We start from the raw sequence: 20,988 nt of genomic DNA, 5'->3' as shown, positions 1-20,988 counted from the left end.
GTCACAAGTGCAGGCATTTGTCTTTGACTGTATTATAGGTGCAGAGGTAAATGTTGGAACACGAGGTCCTATCCATTGGCTTTTAAGGTTGTCCTTTATGAGGTGTTCATGCTGTAACCCCAAAGCCTCGTTTGATTTGATACATGTGAAGACAGCTAAAATATTACTTATATTTGTCTTAGCTTGAACTCTTCTGCCCTTTATCCCTCTTTTGTATATTTTCCCAGTCATTTAAAAATGTTTACAAAAGCTTAAGGAACATTTTTCTGGCTCAATGACCCGATGAGCATTGATCAAATCATCTAAGAGTAAAATTTAGGGCCCAACCAATAATTTCCAGTTGGAAGCAGCACAATAACAGAGTAGACAAATATTTGATAATTAAAGATCTTTAAAATTTTTGAAAATATTCTTTTTCTTTTCCAGTTTGAATTAAAACTTGCATTAAAAGTCCATTAAAAGTTTGCATTAAAAGTGTCATTATTCAGGAAGACTCCTTCATGTTCCTAACTGCTGTTATATTATGTTCATGACAGTAAAACATGTCGGGCTTATGCACACCCCTTTACCAAATTTAGTTTCTCCAAATGTGTTTTGAGTTAGGAATATATATTTTAACTAAATGTCTACAGGCTGGTTAGTTATCAGACTTTATTAGGGTAGTAAAACTTAAGTCTGTTATCATAAGTCCTTGAAATTTTTATATACTTTGTGGCTTCTGACCTTATTGTATTGAGTAGAGTTTATCACCTTGTATTTCTGGAGCCAAAAAGAATAACATTTCAAACTGCAAGAAATGACTTACTGATTCACATGGATCAGTCAGTGACTGTATTGGACTGTGGCGATTTGATGACAGAAATGTAATGTGTGTCTGTTTTTTTTTTTTTTTGATACTCTTGAACTTTGGGTACCCATATGGATATTAAATAAAAGCAGTCTAAGAATGGCGCTTTGAGGTACTCCAAATGTGATCTTTGTTGACACAGTTTATAAAGATAAATGAGTATAAAAACTGATATATAACTTATCTTTACCACCTTTAACCAGGAATGTCAATACAATTCAGTTTATTTTTCTAATGCCAATTCACAACAAATGTCATCTCCAGGCACTTTGCAAAACAATGTTCAATTGAGATAAAGCACCTCCTGATTTCTTGGTGGAAAAACGCTGCAAAGCAATTCTACATCAATACATTCATGCAATTTTAACAGAAATACTCACTCAGATTGCTATGTACAATAAAATTTAGAAACGTCTAAATCTGAGCCATAACTTTACCAATATGCATCGTGTTTAAGACATTTTCTAGGAATGAAAACTAAAAGTGGCCTGGCCTGTATCTTTGACAGCAGTGCACAACTTTGTTTTAGTGATCGCCTCAGGGAAAAGTGTTGCATTCACACTTCTTTCACTTTCCTCTTTTCAAATCATCACTTAAAATTTGCATCAATGGGAAATGAAACCACTGACTCTCTCTATTTCACACACCCAACCACTTCTATGTCAGTCCTGTCCCTCTTCGTTCTTCGCCTCCAGAGGATTGCATAGACAAGCACTCTGGGAGGTTGATGGTGCTTTGATTGTCAGTTATCAAGAGCTATCATTATTGGCCGCTTTTCCGGGATATGGAAATGATTTCCTAAGTGTGAAACCCATGTCATTACCTCAGTTGTCCGCAGCAACATCACTTTAGATGTAATAGAAAGAGGCAAACAAACGTGCTCGCCTGCCAAGCCCGCCCAGCTCAAACAGAAGCACAAAGCAAAGAGAGAGAAAGGTGAAGGCAATCAGAAACTGGAACACTTAACATGAAAACATTTTTCAAACTCCATTTTAATCTCCAATATCATCTTTGTTATTTCTGGTCTATCTTCAACAGCTGTGTGTATGAGTAAGAACCTCAGCTGACATCTCTGTGTGAGCAATCTGACCATCCTGTGAAAGTAAAAGCATTTGTCTTTGATTTTTTTTTTTCTTCAAATAACAAACACTCCCTCCTCCTCCTCCTCCTCAACCTGAGCACCATTTCATCTTGATGAGATGGCAACGAGGCTCTGGAGTCGCATTGACTTGCTTGGGGTTTCTAATCATTGTCGTCTTTTCTTCCCCTCCTCCCGGGTCTGTTTCCTGAGCCGGGGAATGGAAGCCCACGCCGGCACCAGGCTTTTCTGCTCCCAATCGATGCAGCTCTGATAAAGATCCTGGCTTTCCAAACGACTCGCACGCAGCAACGCCTGAGGAAGATCTGATAAGTGATTCTCTCCTCTGAATGTACGGCTGGAAAGATGCTGAGGAAACCAGACGTGCGCTGCTAAGCACGCATATGGAAACTCTTTCACTCCTATAAGGCTGTAAACACACTGGGAAAACACACATTGCTCCCCTTACACTCACACACTTGTCTGGCAGTAAAGTGGCTGTGCTCCAGACATGCCCAATTTGTTTCCTTTCATCCAGGACTAATGTCTTGCTCTACCCAGGGGCTAAGTGCCCCATTTGAAGCCCCTACTAGGACAGGCGGTTGCAACACGTGGTTATATGTTGTTTTTGTTTTATATTTTATGAAACCACATCATCTCTGCTGCTGGTGCATGCATGTAAGCAGGGGAACAATCAAATTAGTAGCGGACAATAACATGCTGATAATTTCTAGAAACATTTTTTAAATGTCATACTGAAATGACGAATGGAAGAAAAAAATCACTAATAGTCCTATGTAAATGTCATATTCAAATTATTCAATTACATCTGCAAGTGTGGGCCAGGTGATAATTTGACCGCTGCTTGGAATACCAATCTGGCTCTCGCCGGAGCTCCGGCGTAAGATAGACCCCAGTAATTTCCTGCTCCAAGCGATGCTTTCACAGTCATTATTATAAGTCTATTCCACTGGAAATATCTGCCAAACTGGAGAGATATTAGAGTCATATTTTCAGTACTTTCACCCCAATGTCGCCTTCATTGAGAGATATCTTGAGAGAATTGGAAAAAAAAAAACTGGTGTGGGTTTTCAGTGATGGCTCTGTTATTCTCTGTTGTGATTTCTGTCTGCGAGTTTCCCTTACTAAAGCCTCTTACTCCTCAGTTAATAGAACTAAACTAGCAGTCACAGTGGTCTGGGGTAATAGGCTCATCTCATCAGTTGTCATTCACGGGGTTATGGGGCTATTAGAAAATAGCTGCATTTTTGCACAAAAGCGATTTAAAAAGGATGCGAGCCACTTTAGAGTGACACATTCATTTCAGATTAAGGAGGGCAGAAAGAAGGGGAGGGGAGTTGTTTTTGCACAGTTTTTTTTTTTTTTTTTTTTTTTTTAACCATGACCCTTCTCCAAAGCAGCCGGGGCACCTTGTTGTTCATGCAAACAGATGATGTCATTCTGAGTCACGAGTTGCACGTTGTGTTCAGGCACCCGGTGCAGGTCCTCACATTTTTACTGCCTCCCTCAGACAGCTGGCATTTGCACTACAGGGAGCCACAAGGGCAACCAACAATTAACCAACAATTTCTCCACAAAAACTCCAGAAAAAATAATGTAATGAATAATCATAAAAGTAGCTTGAAGAATGGGCAGTTATTCCTCTCATCCATACTTGTGCATGTAAGGAAGAGAGGAAATACCTAATGTTCCAGAAACTAATAAAAATTCAAATTTATATAACATCTTTCTTCTTATTCTTTGTTTGACAAGCACTAGCTCCCTCCATGATTATATTTTGCAGAAGTGCTTTCCATTCTGGCATCTCTCCATGGGCCAGAATTGCAGTTCAGTGGACGAAATCTGTGGATGTTCCACGATGATGGAAGTGTGACATTCTTCCTGAACGCTCCAGGATTGGACTCTCCCAGTCAGCCGCTTGTGCACGTCTGCTTGAGGTTCACACTTTGGCGCGTTTGTCACTTTGAGAGCATCTGGTTTAATTTGATTTCTGAGCTTGGCCACCCTGCAATTCTCTGTGCTTTTAGTGTAACCGTTGCCTACTGGGTGCAGCCAACAGATAGTTCCACAAATAAAAGGGTTTAAACTTCTATTTTCTGCATGGCTTTGCCCAGCATTGCAATCAACTCAAAGAGGCCTCTTTGCTTGTTGCCATTTTAATGGCAAAATCTCTTCATATTGCAGCATGATTAAACGGTAATGATTACATTCACTGGCACAGTTTACAATTTGTGACTGACCAGCTTTGTACATCTTTTTGCCAAACCCTCTTTGAAAAGTAGCTCCAGCAGTTAGATCGAGAGCATCTCTGAGTATCAATTTTCAAGTCTTACCACATCTGGTTCTCAATACGACTCAGGTTTGCAACTTGGCCAGGCCATTCTAGCTCTTCAAAATGTGTGCTCTAAATCATTCAAGCATCATTTTTGCTGCATGTTTTAGTTTGTTTTCTTACTGAAAGGCAACCCATCAGATCTCAAGCCTTGACCAAACTCTAACAAGTTTTGTTCCAAAACTGCCCTGTATTTATTTGGCGTCACCCTTCTTCCCTTGGACTCAGACCTGTTTAACTGCACTTGCTGCTTAAAAGCATTCCCATACCATGATTCTACCACCACCATGCATCACCTCTCAGTTGCCTCTCCGATTTTCTAGCCGGACGAGCTCTAAAGTAAAATTGTTCACTGAATTGCCGTTGCAAAATCAGTGCGTGCAGCAGTGCAACTGCTAATTATGACTTTGATAAAGTATTTGTTGGAATATAATATTTTATGATTTTCATGTAAGTACATTTGGTATTAACTTATTTCCCATACCACATGCATTTCTGCAGTGAACAAGATGCTAAAAGAGCCAGAAGTTGCTGGGACATTATGAAATGATTCAAATTAAGCAATTAAATATTTTTCTTGGAATCATGCAGCCCTTGTCTAAGATTTTTACATACAGATTTATTTCCTTTCCCAGAAAATGCATTGAAAATGTGAATTGTTCAAAGTTTGGGATATCATGTCATAACCTAACCCTGCTTTTAACTTTTTCACATCTTTATTTCTTCTGAGGACTCAGAACTTATAGAGAGATTAACATATGTACAGGCTGACTCTTCTATTTCTGGAGGCACTTGGCTGTACTGCTCTGTATTTACATTAGATTTAAAATGGCTGATTACATACTCACGCCATTCTATTTACAGCTATGCACTGCTTAGTGTTAGTCTATTACATAAAATCCCAATGAGATGCATTGATGTTTGTGGTGATGTGACAAAATTTGCAAAGGTTTAAGGGCTATAAAAATTGCTTTAAATGCCACAGCTAAAGTTCACATTTACAACTTGATTATTAATTGTAACTTAATGTCAACATTTTATCCATAAATAAAACTCTAAAGTAAAAATTCTCTTCGTTTTATTGCACTTTTTGCTGATCTATATGAGCATTTCTTGTAGTGTTGCTTTAGGAAAGATGCTTTTCATCTACTTCCTCGCCGTCTCCTCCGTTCTCTGTAATGCTCCATGTTCAGATCTCTTCCCGATCTCTTTAACAGCATTTCCTTCCCCTCTAATTTTATCTGCTCTATAAAAGCACAAGAGATATCATGTCTTCTCCTTGTGAAATCTACAAGTGTTCAATCTTTAATTCAATGAGGAGCTCTCGTCTTTCCCACATGCACTTTCAGTTGAAAGGCTTCGTTCGTCAGGACTTTTCCTCAACTGGGCTCAGTTGATACAGGTGCTTTCAGAAAATGAAGCCTTTTGCAGGAACAGATGAAGCTGTCTATCTTGTTTGCAGATTACTGCTCGCATTTAAAGCCCCTGTAGAGATGAGGAGCAGGCTGGAGCTCGAGTCCGGTGTAGTCTTCTCCCCAATCCTCAAAACTCACCTCCAGAATGTTAAACATGGCTGCCGTGGGTGCCTCTGAATCGCTGGACTGTGTCTCCAGGGGGAACGGGGAAATTGAGCCCTGGCTCTTCCTAATAGGTGGTAAAGTGTTAAGTTCCAGAGAAATGGACTGCAAATTTAACCTGGAATGGAAATTGATCCCATTACCTAGTGCTTGGACTGCTGGGAGACGTAGCGGGGGGCGGGAATGAGATGATAACTGATCACAGAATGGAAAGAAAAGAGAGATGGAGGAGAAGGAAGGAAGAGAAAATGGAAAAGCCATAGAGAAAAGGCAAGGAGACATGGAGCGTATGTGATTAGAGGTGATAGGATGGCAGCAGGTGTTGTCTCCTGCCTGGACTGACAGGCTGGCTGACTCTGTATCAGTGTGGTGCTAATAGCTGACCGCCACTGGCCCAGATGGAAAATAGAATGGAAAAGGCAAAAGGAGCCGGCAGCCAGCAGGCTCTGAAGGGATGATACACCTCCTGCTGGGGGTTTCCACCAACAGATCTGTGGCGTCTTGGTGAGTGGCGCTTCTGTGAGACCAAGTTAGCAACGGTGAAGGGATTTGGCAACACTCAGGATTTCCAGAAATGCAACAGCTTTGAAAGTTAATAACATTGCAGGAGGATTTGAATCACAACCAGATTAAATATAGTTTAATATGAATAAAAGCTCTTTTCTTGGTTAATATCTTATTCCTGCTTCATTCCTCAGATACCTCCTGCCCTGTCTTTAAGTTCCTATTATCAATCATCATGGTGCATTCTCACAGTGCTTTCTTTCTCCCTTTTCCCCAGAACCCATGCACGGCCCGCGGCGCCTGGAGGTTGTGGACATCCAGTCCAGACAGGTGACCATCCGCTGGGAACCGCTGGGCTACAACGTGACCCGCTGCCACAGCTACAACCTGACCGTCCAGTACCGCTCCAGAGTGGCCGGCAAGGAGGAGACCAGGGAGGAGGTGTGCTATGAAGCCCAGAGCCGTGACCCGCAGCACACCATCCACAACCTGACGCCCTTCACCAACCTCAGCGTCAAGCTGGTGCTGCACAACCCAGAGGGGGTGAAGGAGAGCACCGAGCTGGAGGTTCAGACAGATGAAGATGGTAAGTGAAACAAAATCATCTGCATACAACAGTATACTATTACTCATACGGTAGCAGCATATTAAAATATCAGAGTCTGTACAGCAGTATCCCCTCTGTTGAGACATTTATATTTATAAAGATGTTTCTCATTCTGTTTTTTTTTTTTATTTTCATCATTACACACACATGAATAAGGCTGAAATAAATCTCCAATCAATTCCATACTTTTTATAAACTCATAACTAACCCTGAATTATGAAGATATTTTGCTAAATTATGAGATAGTGCAACCATTTAAACATGAAAAACGTGTCTCTTAAAATCAAGTTACCGTCATCCAGGTAAACCAAGGTTGTAAGTGGCGGCTCCATCATAACTTTCCTGGATTTGAGAAGTCACTTCGATTTTCCAAAACTGATTTAAAAATACAGTTGAATGAGTTCTTTAAAGCAGCCAACTGCAGGCTAGCTAAATGAGCAAGTGACCTGAGGGGTTGGAAGGTCAAGTTTGCTTAAAAAAAACAAAAACAAAAAACTGCTGCTAAAGTATTCAAAATCAATAGGTAAATATAATAGATGGCATTAGTATAACTGAACTCCATATAGTCTGATGGGAGCAGTAAGAGTAATTGATCGTTAAAAAAACGATTTTAACTTAGAGACCAATTAAACCCTATTAGACATTATTCTGGAATTACTCTTCTTTTTCTCAAGATTATTGTCTTATGATAATCCCATTCCTATTATACACAACAGACATTTAATAAGGTATCGCCTTACTTAGAGCCATAGGAAATAACAGAGTTGTTTGTTTCATTCCTGTTTGATACAACAATATCTATTATGCAGCTACAAGGACAATGGTTATGGATTTTTATAGTATTGTTTATTGACAATTATTCTAGATCCAAATGTTCTTGTGAATGCATTTATTCTTTACAGCCTATAAATTATGATTCCTAAAATTGTAAGTTTAAGTGTTCGTGTTGCTAGTTTCAAGTCGTTAAAATCAACAAACTTTCAAACTTGCACAAACAATTCCTCTGTATTATTCACCATTTCCATTATACGCGCCTACAAGTTTTTTTTAACGAGCAAGAATAAATAATTGCCACACAGTAAACAGCCATCTACACAGTTGGAGTTGTAGAGATCGTTTAAACGTATTTTTTTTCCACAGTTTGACTCTAGCGTGTTGTGTTGCTGCTGCACCTCCTCCAAAGATGAAAGAGGGTCTGTGTTGCCTCAGCAGACACAGGAAATGAACTCCACTGAAGTCTCAAGGAACACTGGCCGCCTGATAGCTAACAAACAAGCTCAGATGACGAAAAGAGAGTCATGTCTGGCTCAGATATCTCTGCTTGAAAACTTAAAAGTGGCAACTGTTTCTTGCTATCTGACTGCTTTGGGTGCCTGTCTGCTTGGGACCCCGTGGGAAAGAGTGAACAGGCAGGGTGGAGTGGTTGTTGAGTTCTTCAAGATACATCCTGGAGAAAAATAAAATGTCTCCTCATCATTCTGTCCCACTTCCAGAATGAAAGCTATTCACACGAGGGGTTAAAGAGGCAGATCTCTGACACATTGTTTCAGTAAAAATAAACCCAGATGAATATTTAAAATTCTCTCTCTTTCCTCTGGCATCTGAAAGGTTGGCTTCAAATGAGCCGATCAGACTTTACCTTACTGCTACCAGTTCTACGTTTTCTCTCACGTCTGACCTGCCATTTCTAATTTTAACCAATTCAGATGTTTGGGGTTATTTTGTTTTGTTTTTTCCTTCAGAGGACTGCCAGTGATACTTTGGTCCTGTAAGCAATTTTCCCCACAACTTAGTCAGATATGAAAAGATTCAAAAAAGATTAAATTATATGCTCTTAAGTGATGCATTTATGGTGTGAAAGTGGTTGGGAGGTATTTATTTTCCATGCAGTAAATTTATAGAAAAATGATAATGAGAGCTGATCCAGGGAAAACTGGCCAATTCCGACTTCTGGATATTTCATTGGTGGATCTCTGATTCCAGTATTGTCAACAGCAAGAAGGCTGAATTCTTAGAATTTTCATTGACAGATTGACATTAGTGGGAGAAGAAAAGCTATATAAAGTTATTCTATTTAACATTTAGACAAACTAAAGACAGAAATCTTAAATTTAACCCAACTTAAGTATTTTTTATCTTGAAAATGTCATTTTTACCTCCAGTTTTGTAAAAAATTAACATGTCTGTGTGTTTTCCGCCACAGTGCCAGGAGCGGTTCCTCTGGACTCCATACAGGGGAGTCCCTACGAGGAGAAGATCATCCTGAAGTGGAGAGAACCAGCGCAGACGTACGGAGTCATCACACAGTTTGAGGTACGAAAGCACCAAAGATGCAATACGAACTCTGACTTTATCATGTGATAAACCATTAAGAAAAGTTTGTTATTGTTATTATTATTCTGCCTCCTGGATAATTCTGAAATCCAATGTTTGGATTTTAACTTTGTAAATTAGCACCAGCTAAATAAGTTCATTGCCGGTTTACGCCATAATAAATGAGCAGGGAGCTTTTGGTTAGAAATATAAATATTTATGAATTGATTTAACCCCGTCTGCTAGTGGTGCTTAGTGTAATGATAGATTCAGGTTCTTCTATCATTAACTTTGATTCATTATCGTGTTTTATTGTCTTTGTTTACAATACAAACTATTTTGTGCCTCAATTTTGCTAGTTTGACCAGACACCATTTTGTACTTTCATAGTTTTTGACATCCTTAAAAAGTGAGAATGACCCAAAGTGCAAAACAACCAAAGCACAGAATACAAGACAAGTGGGGAAAATGTCCTTTAAGATTGGCCCAAATTGAATTGAGTTATTCTCTTTCTTGTGATGAAGGAAATAATTCAAAAACTGCCTTTTGTATTGTAGTATTATTGGCTGATATTAAAATTTGCTTGCTGTTCTTTAAGAAGGCTTATACGTCTCTATGCACTGTAGTTTTGGAACAGGCTTGTTCTGAATCTTATTAACAAACTTTATCCTTTTGTCCTGCCTGACTAATCTGACTTCAACAGAAAAAACAGTTTCTAAAATACATGTTAAACACGGCACAGTTCATTACAGAAAACTCAGTCCAGGAGCCTCTTTACTCATGGACAATGGAGTCTCAGCAGAAACTTATGATATGTACACACTGACCTTAACCAACTTAAGGTGGAAGTAATCCACCAGCGTTTCCCACTGATTGATTCTCCTCGGTCGATCTTTCCTCTTGTCACCGTTTGCTCCAGTCTGACAGCCCTTCTCCTCTTACAAGCTTGACAGATTAAATAGAGAAAGAAATGTAAACTGCGCTCCTCCGTATGCCACTTTCCCCGACAGACAGGTTCGCCATCAGGTCACTCAGATATAAAATATTCTCTGAAAGCCTATGTTTATTCAAGTGTGCAGTGCAGTGTTGTGTGTTCCTTGCAGTTATATATATATTTATATATATAGTAGGGACGGCGTGTCGGCAGAGTGCAGAAAACAAAGAATGCCATGTTTGCTGCGCGCGTAATTGCTTTTAGAGAAACATGTTTCAGCTGTTTGTCTTTGTGAAAAATTCAGAGTGCAGGTAAAAGCATTCAGGGCCTGCCACATGGTCTGCACTGGTGATCTGTCAGGTTTGCTCATATTTATCTCAGGGCAAATGTGCTTCACATTATAAAACACCTACCCCAGGCTATAATAATATGCATATGGTGCAGCAATTAAATCTCTGTCTTAAAAGCTTTAACAACATAATAAAATATGGAGAGAGCTATAAGTCACTGACATTATGGCATTTGGAGGTTTTAATACACTGACAACCTTCTTTTTTTATTTTAGAGGAAATATGTTGCTAATATTCACATCATCTTGTTTAAAAGAGGATGACAGATGAAGATTGTAACCAAGCCAGCAGCTTGCTCCAGGTATTGCTCTGTGATCTGGTGGATGTAAGAAAAAAAACTTTGTGAGTTCTGCTGATATAAACCAGCAGCTGCTTGCTGTAGTTTAAGTATCATTCTTTAATTTAAAACAGTTGGAAAAACTGCTGTTTGCCGCAAACATAACCAATGTTTGTAGAAAGTTAAAAGAAGTCAAATTCCATTTCAAGTGTATTATTTTTTCACCTTTAAACTGAAGCGGAAGGGAAATGATGTGAAAAAGGTGTTTTGCATTTGTACTGAGCCCTTCTGGCCTCCTGGCACCAACTTTTGCTGCAATTTCATCTTTAAGTCTTTTGTGATATCTCTTTGCACAATCCAGTCACTGTTCTTAAACATATGCAGATTTCATGGAAAATGAAATCCATTTATCTTTTTTTTCCTTCATCTTCTCAGAGATGCTTGTGTTTTGGCAGGAACTTTATGATTTGAAAACTTTAATGATTTTGAACCCAAAACCTTTTTTTTTATACTTCAGTGTATATTTATATTGTATAAAATGAATACCGTCTACCGTCTACAGTATACTGAAATACTTTGTTTGTGTGAGGGGTGTCAGAGTCCAGTCCTAGAGGGCCAGTGTCCTGTGGTTTTTCGATGTGCCTCAGGTACAAAACACTGGAATGAAGTGGCTTAATTATCTCCTCCTTGTGAAGATAAGATCTCCGAAGCTTAAAGACCTAATCATTGTATTCAGCTGTGGTGCAGCAAAGGCACATCTAAAAATGTTGCAAGGCAGGTGTCAAACTGTGGCGTAAATGGAAACTTTTGGGTTTTTTAAATTAGGGCTTCTGTGATACAGTTTAGAAGAGGAAGCAAATTGAAAACAGCAATGTTGACACTGACATTGAACACTAACTGCAGATTATTTCAAATCCAGGATGTTATCCCTGGTATTTTTACAGTGTGTTTAATAGAAAATAACTAGTTCTTGATTTCCATCCAAATTTGTTTCTAAAATCTCATCTGTTTTTTGTATTTGTTTCATCTTGTGAGCTGGATCAATCCTTGCACCGTTACTTTGTATACATAATTGCAGCTGCTCTCTGTCGGATTCTCTTACTCCGCACTCTACAAACACAATCTGTTTCCCATTTTGCTTTTTTCCATCAGTTTGTATGGATTTTCTTAACGTCATTTTTGTTTTCTTCGAAATTTCCCCCCATTAAGTACGTCAGGAATGGTAAAATCATTCGTGCTATGAAAGCCATCGAATTGGACATTTACCTCCCTCAGGTTGGAAAAATGTAAGCCCAACTAAATGAAACGGCGTGATGTATCGGGTCAAATCAGCCCCCAAATTAATTTGCTCAAATAATTCTGCGGCTTTTATTCCTGTCAGATCCATTAGGATTGTGAAAACCTGCCCAGTGTCGACAAGTCATTCCCAACTCCTCTGCCTGCAGTGTTATGATATTGGTTTTTGGCATCACAGACTCACTTCACAGACAAAGACTAAATGAGAAAGCCTTGAAGCATTTCGAAACTTGATGGACACAAATTATGCAGCACTCCAGATTCCCTTTGTGTCCCTTAATTGGAATTATAATGGAGGTTTTCTTTTTACATGCAGAGGCATTTTCTTAAAGTAGGACTTTAGAATTATTCAAAATGGATATTAACAAAAACACTCACCTTAATGCTTCCCTCCAGAGTGCCCTGTGTTTGTTAATGGAGGAGAAATACATTAGAGTATTTGGCCTCTCTTTGAAATCACCAGCAGGGATTCATCTTTGCCTTGAAAACATGTCACTGCTTTTACAGTCCCCATTTCCACAAGCCATTTCTGCTTTTTTTTCTTTTTATATGTACCCGTACATGCATGAAAATAATTTACAGGCTGAGTTTCCATAAAGCAGTCCTGCGGTGTAGCCTGACTTGTTGAATACATGTGAAACAAATTGAATTCGTTCAAATAAACAACAAAGTAGAGAAGATTAATTTCAACCACAGATTCCTGCTCATGTTTCTCTGCGATTGCAGATCTTTAGTGAATCTAAACAGAATGTTAACTTGGGGGTCATGCAACTGAAAAGGCTTTGCTTAAGGTTGTTAAAGTTGGCTGATGTTTAAGAGCCAAGATACTGAATATGAACCATAGCAATGCTTTCATATTCTTCATGTTTAAATCCATAATATTTTTTGTGTTGTCAATTTAGAGCTTCCTCTCTTGCAAAACAAATGAAGCAAAAACCAGAGTTTCCAGGGCAACTAAAAGAATATTCTCTTTCTTTTTGCATTTAATGCCAGATCTCCTATAAGGCGGTGAGCTCCTTTGACCCTGAGCTGGACCTCTCCAACCAGAGCGGGAAGGCTGTGAAGTTGGGCAACGAGACCTCCCACGTGTTCACGGGCCTCTACCCGGGCTCCACGTACTCCTTCACGCTGCGCGCCAGCACAGCCAAGGGCTACGGCCCCCCTGTCATAACCCAGTTCACCACCAAGATTTCAGGTCAGCAGGGTCAACGGAGTCCTGGTGTCAATGATGCAGAATATGTTGTGCAACACTCACTGCTGATGGAGATGCTAAACGTGCACTTTTTTCCTTTTAAGATAAAATTTGATAGGACAACACATTAATCCTTACAGCTTGCTTTAAACATAGCAACAGTTCTTCTACAGAACTGGACTTAAATCATTTTTTTATTGCCTGTTTAGCACAGTGAATTAGAATAAAACAGTTAATTTCATCTTAAGTTTCATACTTAAGATGAAACTCATAAAATGTAAATTTTATGAGCAACATTTCAAGCATCTGTGTCTATTTCTTTTTGTTGTCAGTTTCTCTGATAAAAACATAAAACACGGGTTGAATAATTAATTATCAGACGTGCATGTAATTAATTTATATACTGGCTTTTCACCACTTCATTATCTGCTAAATCATACTTGATTACTTGAACCTGTTCATGGACTCCAGGTGGAAATAAGCATTTTTTAAATCTGGTACGATGCATCTGTCTTTCAAGAAGAGGAGAAATGTACATTTTCTCTGTATAAATAAATAAAACTGTATTAACAGTATTTAATGCGGAGATTGTAAGATATTCCCAATACTGTCAAGCAATGGATTAATTGCTGAAGAATCTGTATGTTCTGTTTCAAAGCCAGCTATTGGAAAGTTAAGTGGAAGGATGCCCAAGCGTCCTATGATGTTATGAAAATTTTAGAAAATACATTGGTTAACATTCCTGTCAATATAGCATCTCAGCTGTAGCTTGTAAAAGTTAATCAAAATTAACAGAAAATTTTAACTACATCACTGTGTTGAATGAATTTATAGTACACAGTATAAATAGAACTTTTTTCATCTAATTCACATGCCAAACTTCGATTCTGATCAAACCTTTCTGCTTGTTGTTATCTTACTTTAGCTCCCTCTATGCCAGCTTACGACCAGGAAACCTCTCTGAACCAGACGGACAACACGGTCACTGTGGTGCTCAAACCCGCCCAGAGCAGGGGCGCACCCGTCAGGTAGGCTCCCACAATGCCGACACGGACCGTACGTCGCAGTGTGAAGAAAAGACAACACAATAAAACTCACAGAATCACCATCAGCACCTGAAGAATTATCAAAGAGCTTGTTTTTATCAATACCCCTCTGTGAAAGTGAGAATTCAGCACCTTACTGTACACATCTGAGCTTTATTTGTTTGGGGATTTTGATCCCGTTAAAAAAAAAGCCAAGACTTTGAAGATGAGAACAAAGCTTGGTGCAGCCAAGGCTAGCTTCAGGATCTCTCTCTTATACGTGTCTTTCATGTAGCACGCTGCCCACCCTGAGCCACCACAGGCTTCTGGGGGAGTGAGGGAATTTACCCTGCTTTGTGCTGAATATATTACTCATTATTAAGGGAAGACAGCAGGTGTTTCCTGTTAAAAGCCAGCTTATTGCATAAAAGCCTCTATTTTGGCTCATGAAGGCCTCTGCAGGTGTCTGGCAGGGGTTATTGGGCAGATTTTGTGTGATGTTATCATACCTCTCAACAAGCAATAGGATCAATCAGCTTAAAAATGAACTGAAATAGGGTTACACTACAATCGCAAACAATTTTATGCATGCTAATTAGTAAGCACAGTCAAACAAAATGCATTTATTTTGAGTTCAATGCACACGAGATTACATATACAACTACATTAAACCCCAGTAACTATATTGACATTTTTAGCTATAATGTGACAAAATGCAAAAAAGATTCGAAATAGAAAAGTACTTTTGCCAATCGCCGCAGAACGGCAGGGTAACAAGTAAACTCGCTTCTACACAGTGCTCTACAACGCCTTAAAGGAGAGTGACAAACACTTGGGCTTGCTGTAAAACTCAATTTTACACTATCAGCTCATGTGGGTCCTTTAAAGATTACAGCCTGGAGATCTTTAGTAAGGCTTGTCAGCTCATGTTTACCATATGTGCAGCTGTCCAGATAAATGCCCGGGCACCAGACGTGGAAGCCAGAGCAAGTAAGACAGAGTGATGGGTTTTTAATTTTCTCCCAGGTACAATTCAGATGGCCTTACTCAGGCTGCCATTCTTTCTGCAGAGTAATTACAGAGCTCTAATTATAATTAACAGAGGCTGAGAAAATTAGAGCTTCTACTCATTAGAACATTGGGCTGCTTAACTGTTTACCAATGGAGGAAGAGCACACCAAAAGGGAAGAAGAAACTGAATTTAGTGTAAAACCAATGTTGCATTGGCTAATCTTCAATAAAAGTGTGCAGTGATGCTTTCCCTAAATTGTATCTGATGTATTTAAAATGTGGTCACACTCTGTGCTTGTGAATAATTGAAGAACAGAGAAAACAATGTGTTTTGATACAGATGTTTAGTTTTGCAGAGCATGAATGTTTAATGAGTCCCAAGATATTCCATTAAAAAAATTAATCCGTAAAGTTCACCGCACGGCACAACCGCAGTTCAAAACTAATTGAGGCATCCTTTGATCACAGCACAGCCTTCCCTCATCTAAACTTTAGAGATCCACAGGTCTGCAGCTCTTTTCCCCACCTTCTCGCTTCTCTTCAATCTCACAGGACGTAAAGGCCAGCGGGCAGTCTCCTTGTGTGCACACGCTGTTTTCAAATATGCATTGCAAAAAGGAGAGGAAGTGGTAAAGGGCAGCAAACAGGAGAAATTGGGATTCAGGTCCAAGAACAGATGCTGGTGTGCTGTTTGAAGGTGCTTTCTACCTCTACACTGTAAGGGAGAAATTGGACTTTTGAAAAATTGAAGGTGACTGATTTTATTCAGAGGAGGATTCACTGTTTACCTCAGCATTGATGTAGATGCAGTGATTCCCCACGTTCAAGGAATATGAAGATGGATTTTTAATCTGTCCAACTTTCAGTCCATCTACTTACAGATTTGGAAATAATTAAGAAGCCACTTAAAATGATCTGATTTTACTTTTTCTAGGTCTACGTTTGAGCAAAATGAACGTTGTTCTTTTATTCTATGAACTACTAACATGTTTCTGACATTACAAGGAAAAATTCAGTATTTATTTGCAGAAAATGAGAAATGGTCAAAGTAACAAAAAAGATGGAGTGCTTTTAGACCTCAAACAAGTTCATATTAATTTAGAAACAACAATAGTGATGTTTTAACCTAGGAAGAGTTCACAAATCAATATTTGGTGGAATAACCAGGAGGTTTTCAATGGGCTCTTAATTTTTTTACGAAGCTTTATATCTGTTTGTCCATTAATTTTGTATATCTCAATCTATTCATCTGTTTTTTATCCATGTCTACATCTTTCCATCCGTCCTTCTGTCTATTCATTTTTTTGTTGCCAATCATTTTTCCATCCATTCATTTATTCTTCTATCAGGCCTTTGGTCCATTCTTAACTTGGTCCATCTTTCTGTTTCTATCCATCACTTTTCTACCTTGAAAGCATTCTGTTCATTATCTGTTTGTCTCTAAATTCATATCTCTATCCCTTTTTGTCTGTCCTTCCATGCGATCTGGGGTTTTTCCGAGTGCCAAGGCGTAGAGATATTTAAAACCTGAAATAGATCCAGTAAAATTGTAAGAAACTTATTTTTAGAATTGGTAGTGAGTACTAATCTGAGAGACTGATGAAGAAAATGAAATTTAATGTCCAATTAAATTTTGCCTTTTCCATCATTCTTTTTTTTTTGACAGTAGTGAGTATCATGTTCAGATTTTTACTTCATGAAATCAACTTTAAAGGGTTGATGTCAAGAAAAAGTTTGACATGGGAGAGACACTTATCCACTGCAGAGCAGAGCAGCATCAAGCTTGATTTGATAATGCAATCTTGCATGCTGATTGGGTTTAGGAGGCAATAACCCACCAGACGTTTGACTTTCAAGCGTCAGACGTTCCACACAGGAAGGGAAGCTGCACTGGAAGATCTCTTGATAGCACAGATGACAAATACTGATTCCACTTAAGCAGAAAAAAAAATATTATTTTAGATAAACATTTGCTGAAGGGATCAATATTTATTTATATATGTATTTTTTATGTGTGTTATTGCTAATGAGTGTAACATTTCTAAGTTGGATTTTGCTCCTAATCTCCCAGGCCAACGTGTGAAGCCGGGAACATTTTTTACCAGAGGGGACACTGTTTCTTTAAGAGGATTAGCCAACTGTCTATCAGTCATGTCGTGTTAACCTAATGTTTGCAATGGCCCCTCGTCAGCGCCAGCATCCGCCTCCTCACTCCGTAACATCAAAATAGATGTTTACATGCTTCTGCTGGGGAAAAAAATGATTTGGAACGCTTTCCTTATCATCCACACCACTAAATCAGCCCTTCTCTCTCTTTTTGCAATAACCTTTGCCTTGAGCGTCTCCTCTAGCCTGTAGCATTAGATTATCTTTGCTTAACCAAGGCCTGATATCAGTTAAGGGATTTTCTTGCAACCTAAAATAGGTCCCAACTTTCTTTGATCACAGCACAGCAAACCCTAATGACTATGCCTAAGTGTGACTTAACTCGCTGCTTTTCACGATTTAACACCATATGTAATCGATGGTACCTTTTAATTTGTTTGCTTTATTGCTTTCGCAGAAACCAGGGGAAAAATAAAAAATAAGAAAATGGAGGCGAGGAGGAAGAATGCAGGGTCAGGAGAAAGCGTAACTTACAGCTGCTTTTAAATCACACATACAGGCAGAGAGAGGCATCAGATTAACATTAACCCAAGACAGTGATTGAAAATGCCTCCCATCCTCATTCCGGGATCTGCTCAAACAGCCCGCAGTCCTCCCCCTATCAGCCCACATGAAAAATAAATCTGGGTTTCAGGTCACAATCCGGTCGATTTCAAGTCAATCCGCCATAATTGGTTGATGTCACATGGCGGTGCAGCTGAAATCTATAGGGCGGCGAGGCTGGAGGAGGCCTAATTGGTGTCAGTTCAGGTTGCAGTGTTGCTGTGGGAATGCAGGTCTCCCCTGCTGGCCTCTTGTGGAAGACCACTCACAACAGCTTACCAGGCTCTCCTGATACCAGTTCTCCCTTCAGCCAGTTTTGTCATCATTTTATCTCTATTCTGAAGGAATTATAGGACATTTGGAATTAGATACATGATTTTTCCTCCAAGAGAAATCTTCAACAGATGTGAAAATCACTTTACATTTGCTTGATTTTTCTAAGAAGGGGTAGGGTTTGGGTTATCTGTCTGAACTCTGGCTGGATGGCTCTAAAACATTATAGAAACTAAAGAAACATTTAGGTAGAATATAAATATTACTTTAACACTAAAAATATCACTGCTTTGAATGATCTTAATTATACTCTGATATACAATAAACAGAATCCTGTTTGTTTGAATGACAATCAGACGTAACATTTATGAAGGTGACATTACATTTTCTTAAACTGCTTAAAATATTCAAAATACTCCTTATAGATGCAACTGCTGATTGTAACAAGTGGACAGTTAAAACAAAAACTACTCAAAAGTTTGTGGTACTACCTAAAATTCCATTATATTTCTGCACCTTCCACATTATATAATACCAAAGCTGTCAATTACACACAATGTCTGGTAAAGAACCTTTGATTGTTGACGTTTGTATGCAATCTTGTTTAGGCTTATCTTTTATTTCATATTTGCTACCTTCTTTCTTAGAAGTGGACAGCAAGTTTGTAGTAGTATAGGCAGCACCTGCTATAGCAATGTACCTTCCTTTTCTTTATAATGTCCAGTAATTTGTAAGATGTTGTTGCAGAGGGCTATTGTGGTAGAAAATCAAGTAAGTCTAAGTCAAGCCTGTCAGGTATTATTAACGCATAATGCAGGCTAAGCAGGAGTCAAATCAAAGACTCCATGCAGAGTTTGTTGCAATTCTGGTATCTGGACGAAATAATGAGTCAAGGATTATAAAATTAATAAAACTAATTGCTAAATGCTCGATTTGAAGTCTAACAACCACTTTATATTGGCAGTTATTCCTTATGACAACATTATCAATCAGTTTTATAGTTCTGGAATCTTTATGGCTCAGGTTTCATGTATTTAGTATCAAAGTTGTTTTGCTTTTCTTTGTATAAAAATATGTTGCGCCTGAGTGTCTCCAGCTCTAGAAGATTTTAGCTCCTGCCATCAGAGCCATTGTGGTTCAGCTGTTGTTTGTTTTTTTTTGTGTCACATTAAATCAAGAAACTGACTAAAATGTCTCGGGTTTGTCCAAATGACTCATAATGTAAACTGTGAACTCAGCAAGAGGTGACAAAGTGTCAACTGCTTAAAGGCTTATTAGCACATTGGCAGCAATTAGGGGAACAAAAAAAAGGTTAATGCATTTCATAGTACAAGAAGTTGCCAGTTCAACTTGTGTAAAGCATCTAAACCTGTTACAGACACTGATTATGATAACTAGACCTTTTTTTTTTATTTTGAATTTGTTGTGAGCTAAAATATTGTTTTTTTTTGGTACTGACTGGTTTGGATTTCTACCTTACAGACATTCACCTCCTTGGAGCCTCATAGCCTGTGGCAATTTCTATTTAGCCTGCGGAAAGGAAAGAAACTCTATTAGAACTGTGTCTGTCAATAAGCATAGCCATATCATCATATTATAAAGAAGCAGCTGAGATGAACTAGTGTTTCACTGGCATCTTACAAAGTGATTTATATTACAATAAACTTAAAGTTTTATTGACCATGATGTGTTGTAAAGTCAGCATAACAGGTTTCAAATGATAAAAATAACTAGTTTTTTATGAGCAATTCAACTGTAAAAACATGTTTACCTCCTTATAGATTTGTTCTGGTTTGGGTTTTTGATCACACAGATATAGGCCAATTGAAAAATGTCCTGAGATTGCATTTATTTACTGAAATAAATTGAGGGTTTTTTTTTAAACAAATATGAGATGAGTGTTTGCAATCTTATTGATCTGCAGTGTTTTTGACCTTTGAACTTTGTTACAGATGCTAGTTTTGTCTTGTCTTTTACTTAATGCTTTTTATAAACATAGTCCTTAACAGAGGCAAGTAATGTCTGAAGTCTATAGAGAGTGTCTTGTTCTTTTGTGGCCTCTTCGATGAATTTGTTCATGCACTCCTGGAATAATTTGTTTGTCCAGGAACTATGTTTTCTCCATTTGTTAATGTCACTTACTGTGGTTTGCTGGTTTCCCAAAGCTTGACAGACAGTTTGAGTAGCTTTTTCAGTTAATAAATGAAACGATTAATACAGATTGTTTTTTGTATATATTAAATTTTGATTTGAACATGTAAATATGACAACAAAGCACTCCTCAACCATGGCTTATACTGTCAGTGACAGTTCTCACCATATCTAAAGTGTTTTGGCTCAGACTTCGTTGCAGACTAATCAGTCATTTCACTGTTGCTCTCAAGCTACTTAAGTGGCTCCAGATGTACCATCCCAACCTGCCCTTTGACCTCGGCTCTCAATAGGGGACAGTAATTAAAGGCTGATTTCTCCAGCAGACTCTGGGCAGGATTAAATATTTCATTACCTCCCCACCCTGTTGCTAAATAGGAGAGCTCTAAGGAATTGGGCCACACCCACTGAGAGCAAAGAGAGAAGATTTTAATGACACTGCAAGCACCTCATGATAAACTGTTGGGTTAAAGAGCATTCGCTGTACACAC

At 38.6% G+C, this 20,988-nt stretch overlaps 1 protein-coding gene across 4 annotated transcripts in view; it reads left to right on the top strand.

Moving 5' to 3' along the window:
* The window catches only part of LOC129378055 (receptor-type tyrosine-protein phosphatase mu-like), a 179,012-nt gene that overhangs the window by 83,010 nt on the left and 75,014 nt on the right, over nucleotides 1–20,988 (top strand). For all 4 annotated transcript variants that reach the window (XM_055058310.1, XM_055058309.1, XM_055058308.1 and 1 more), the window contains exons 8-11: nucleotides 6,637–6,945; nucleotides 9,170–9,279; nucleotides 13,130–13,331; nucleotides 14,254–14,356. In XM_055058310.1, coding sequence (XP_054914285.1) covers nucleotides 6,637–6,945; nucleotides 9,170–9,279; nucleotides 13,130–13,331; nucleotides 14,254–14,356 — 724 coding nt within the window. The remainder of the gene's footprint in view (nucleotides 1–6,636; nucleotides 6,946–9,169; nucleotides 9,280–13,129; nucleotides 13,332–14,253; nucleotides 14,357–20,988) is intronic.

The sequence above is a fragment of the Poeciliopsis prolifica genome, unplaced genomic scaffold (genome assembly GCF_027474105.1).
Source record: "Poeciliopsis prolifica strain line A6 unplaced genomic scaffold, Auburn_PproV2 SCAFFOLD050, whole genome shotgun sequence".
Taxonomy (NCBI): Eukaryota; Metazoa; Chordata; class Actinopteri; order Cyprinodontiformes; family Poeciliidae; genus Poeciliopsis; species Poeciliopsis prolifica.
This window is presented reverse-complemented; position numbering and strand designations above follow the sequence as displayed.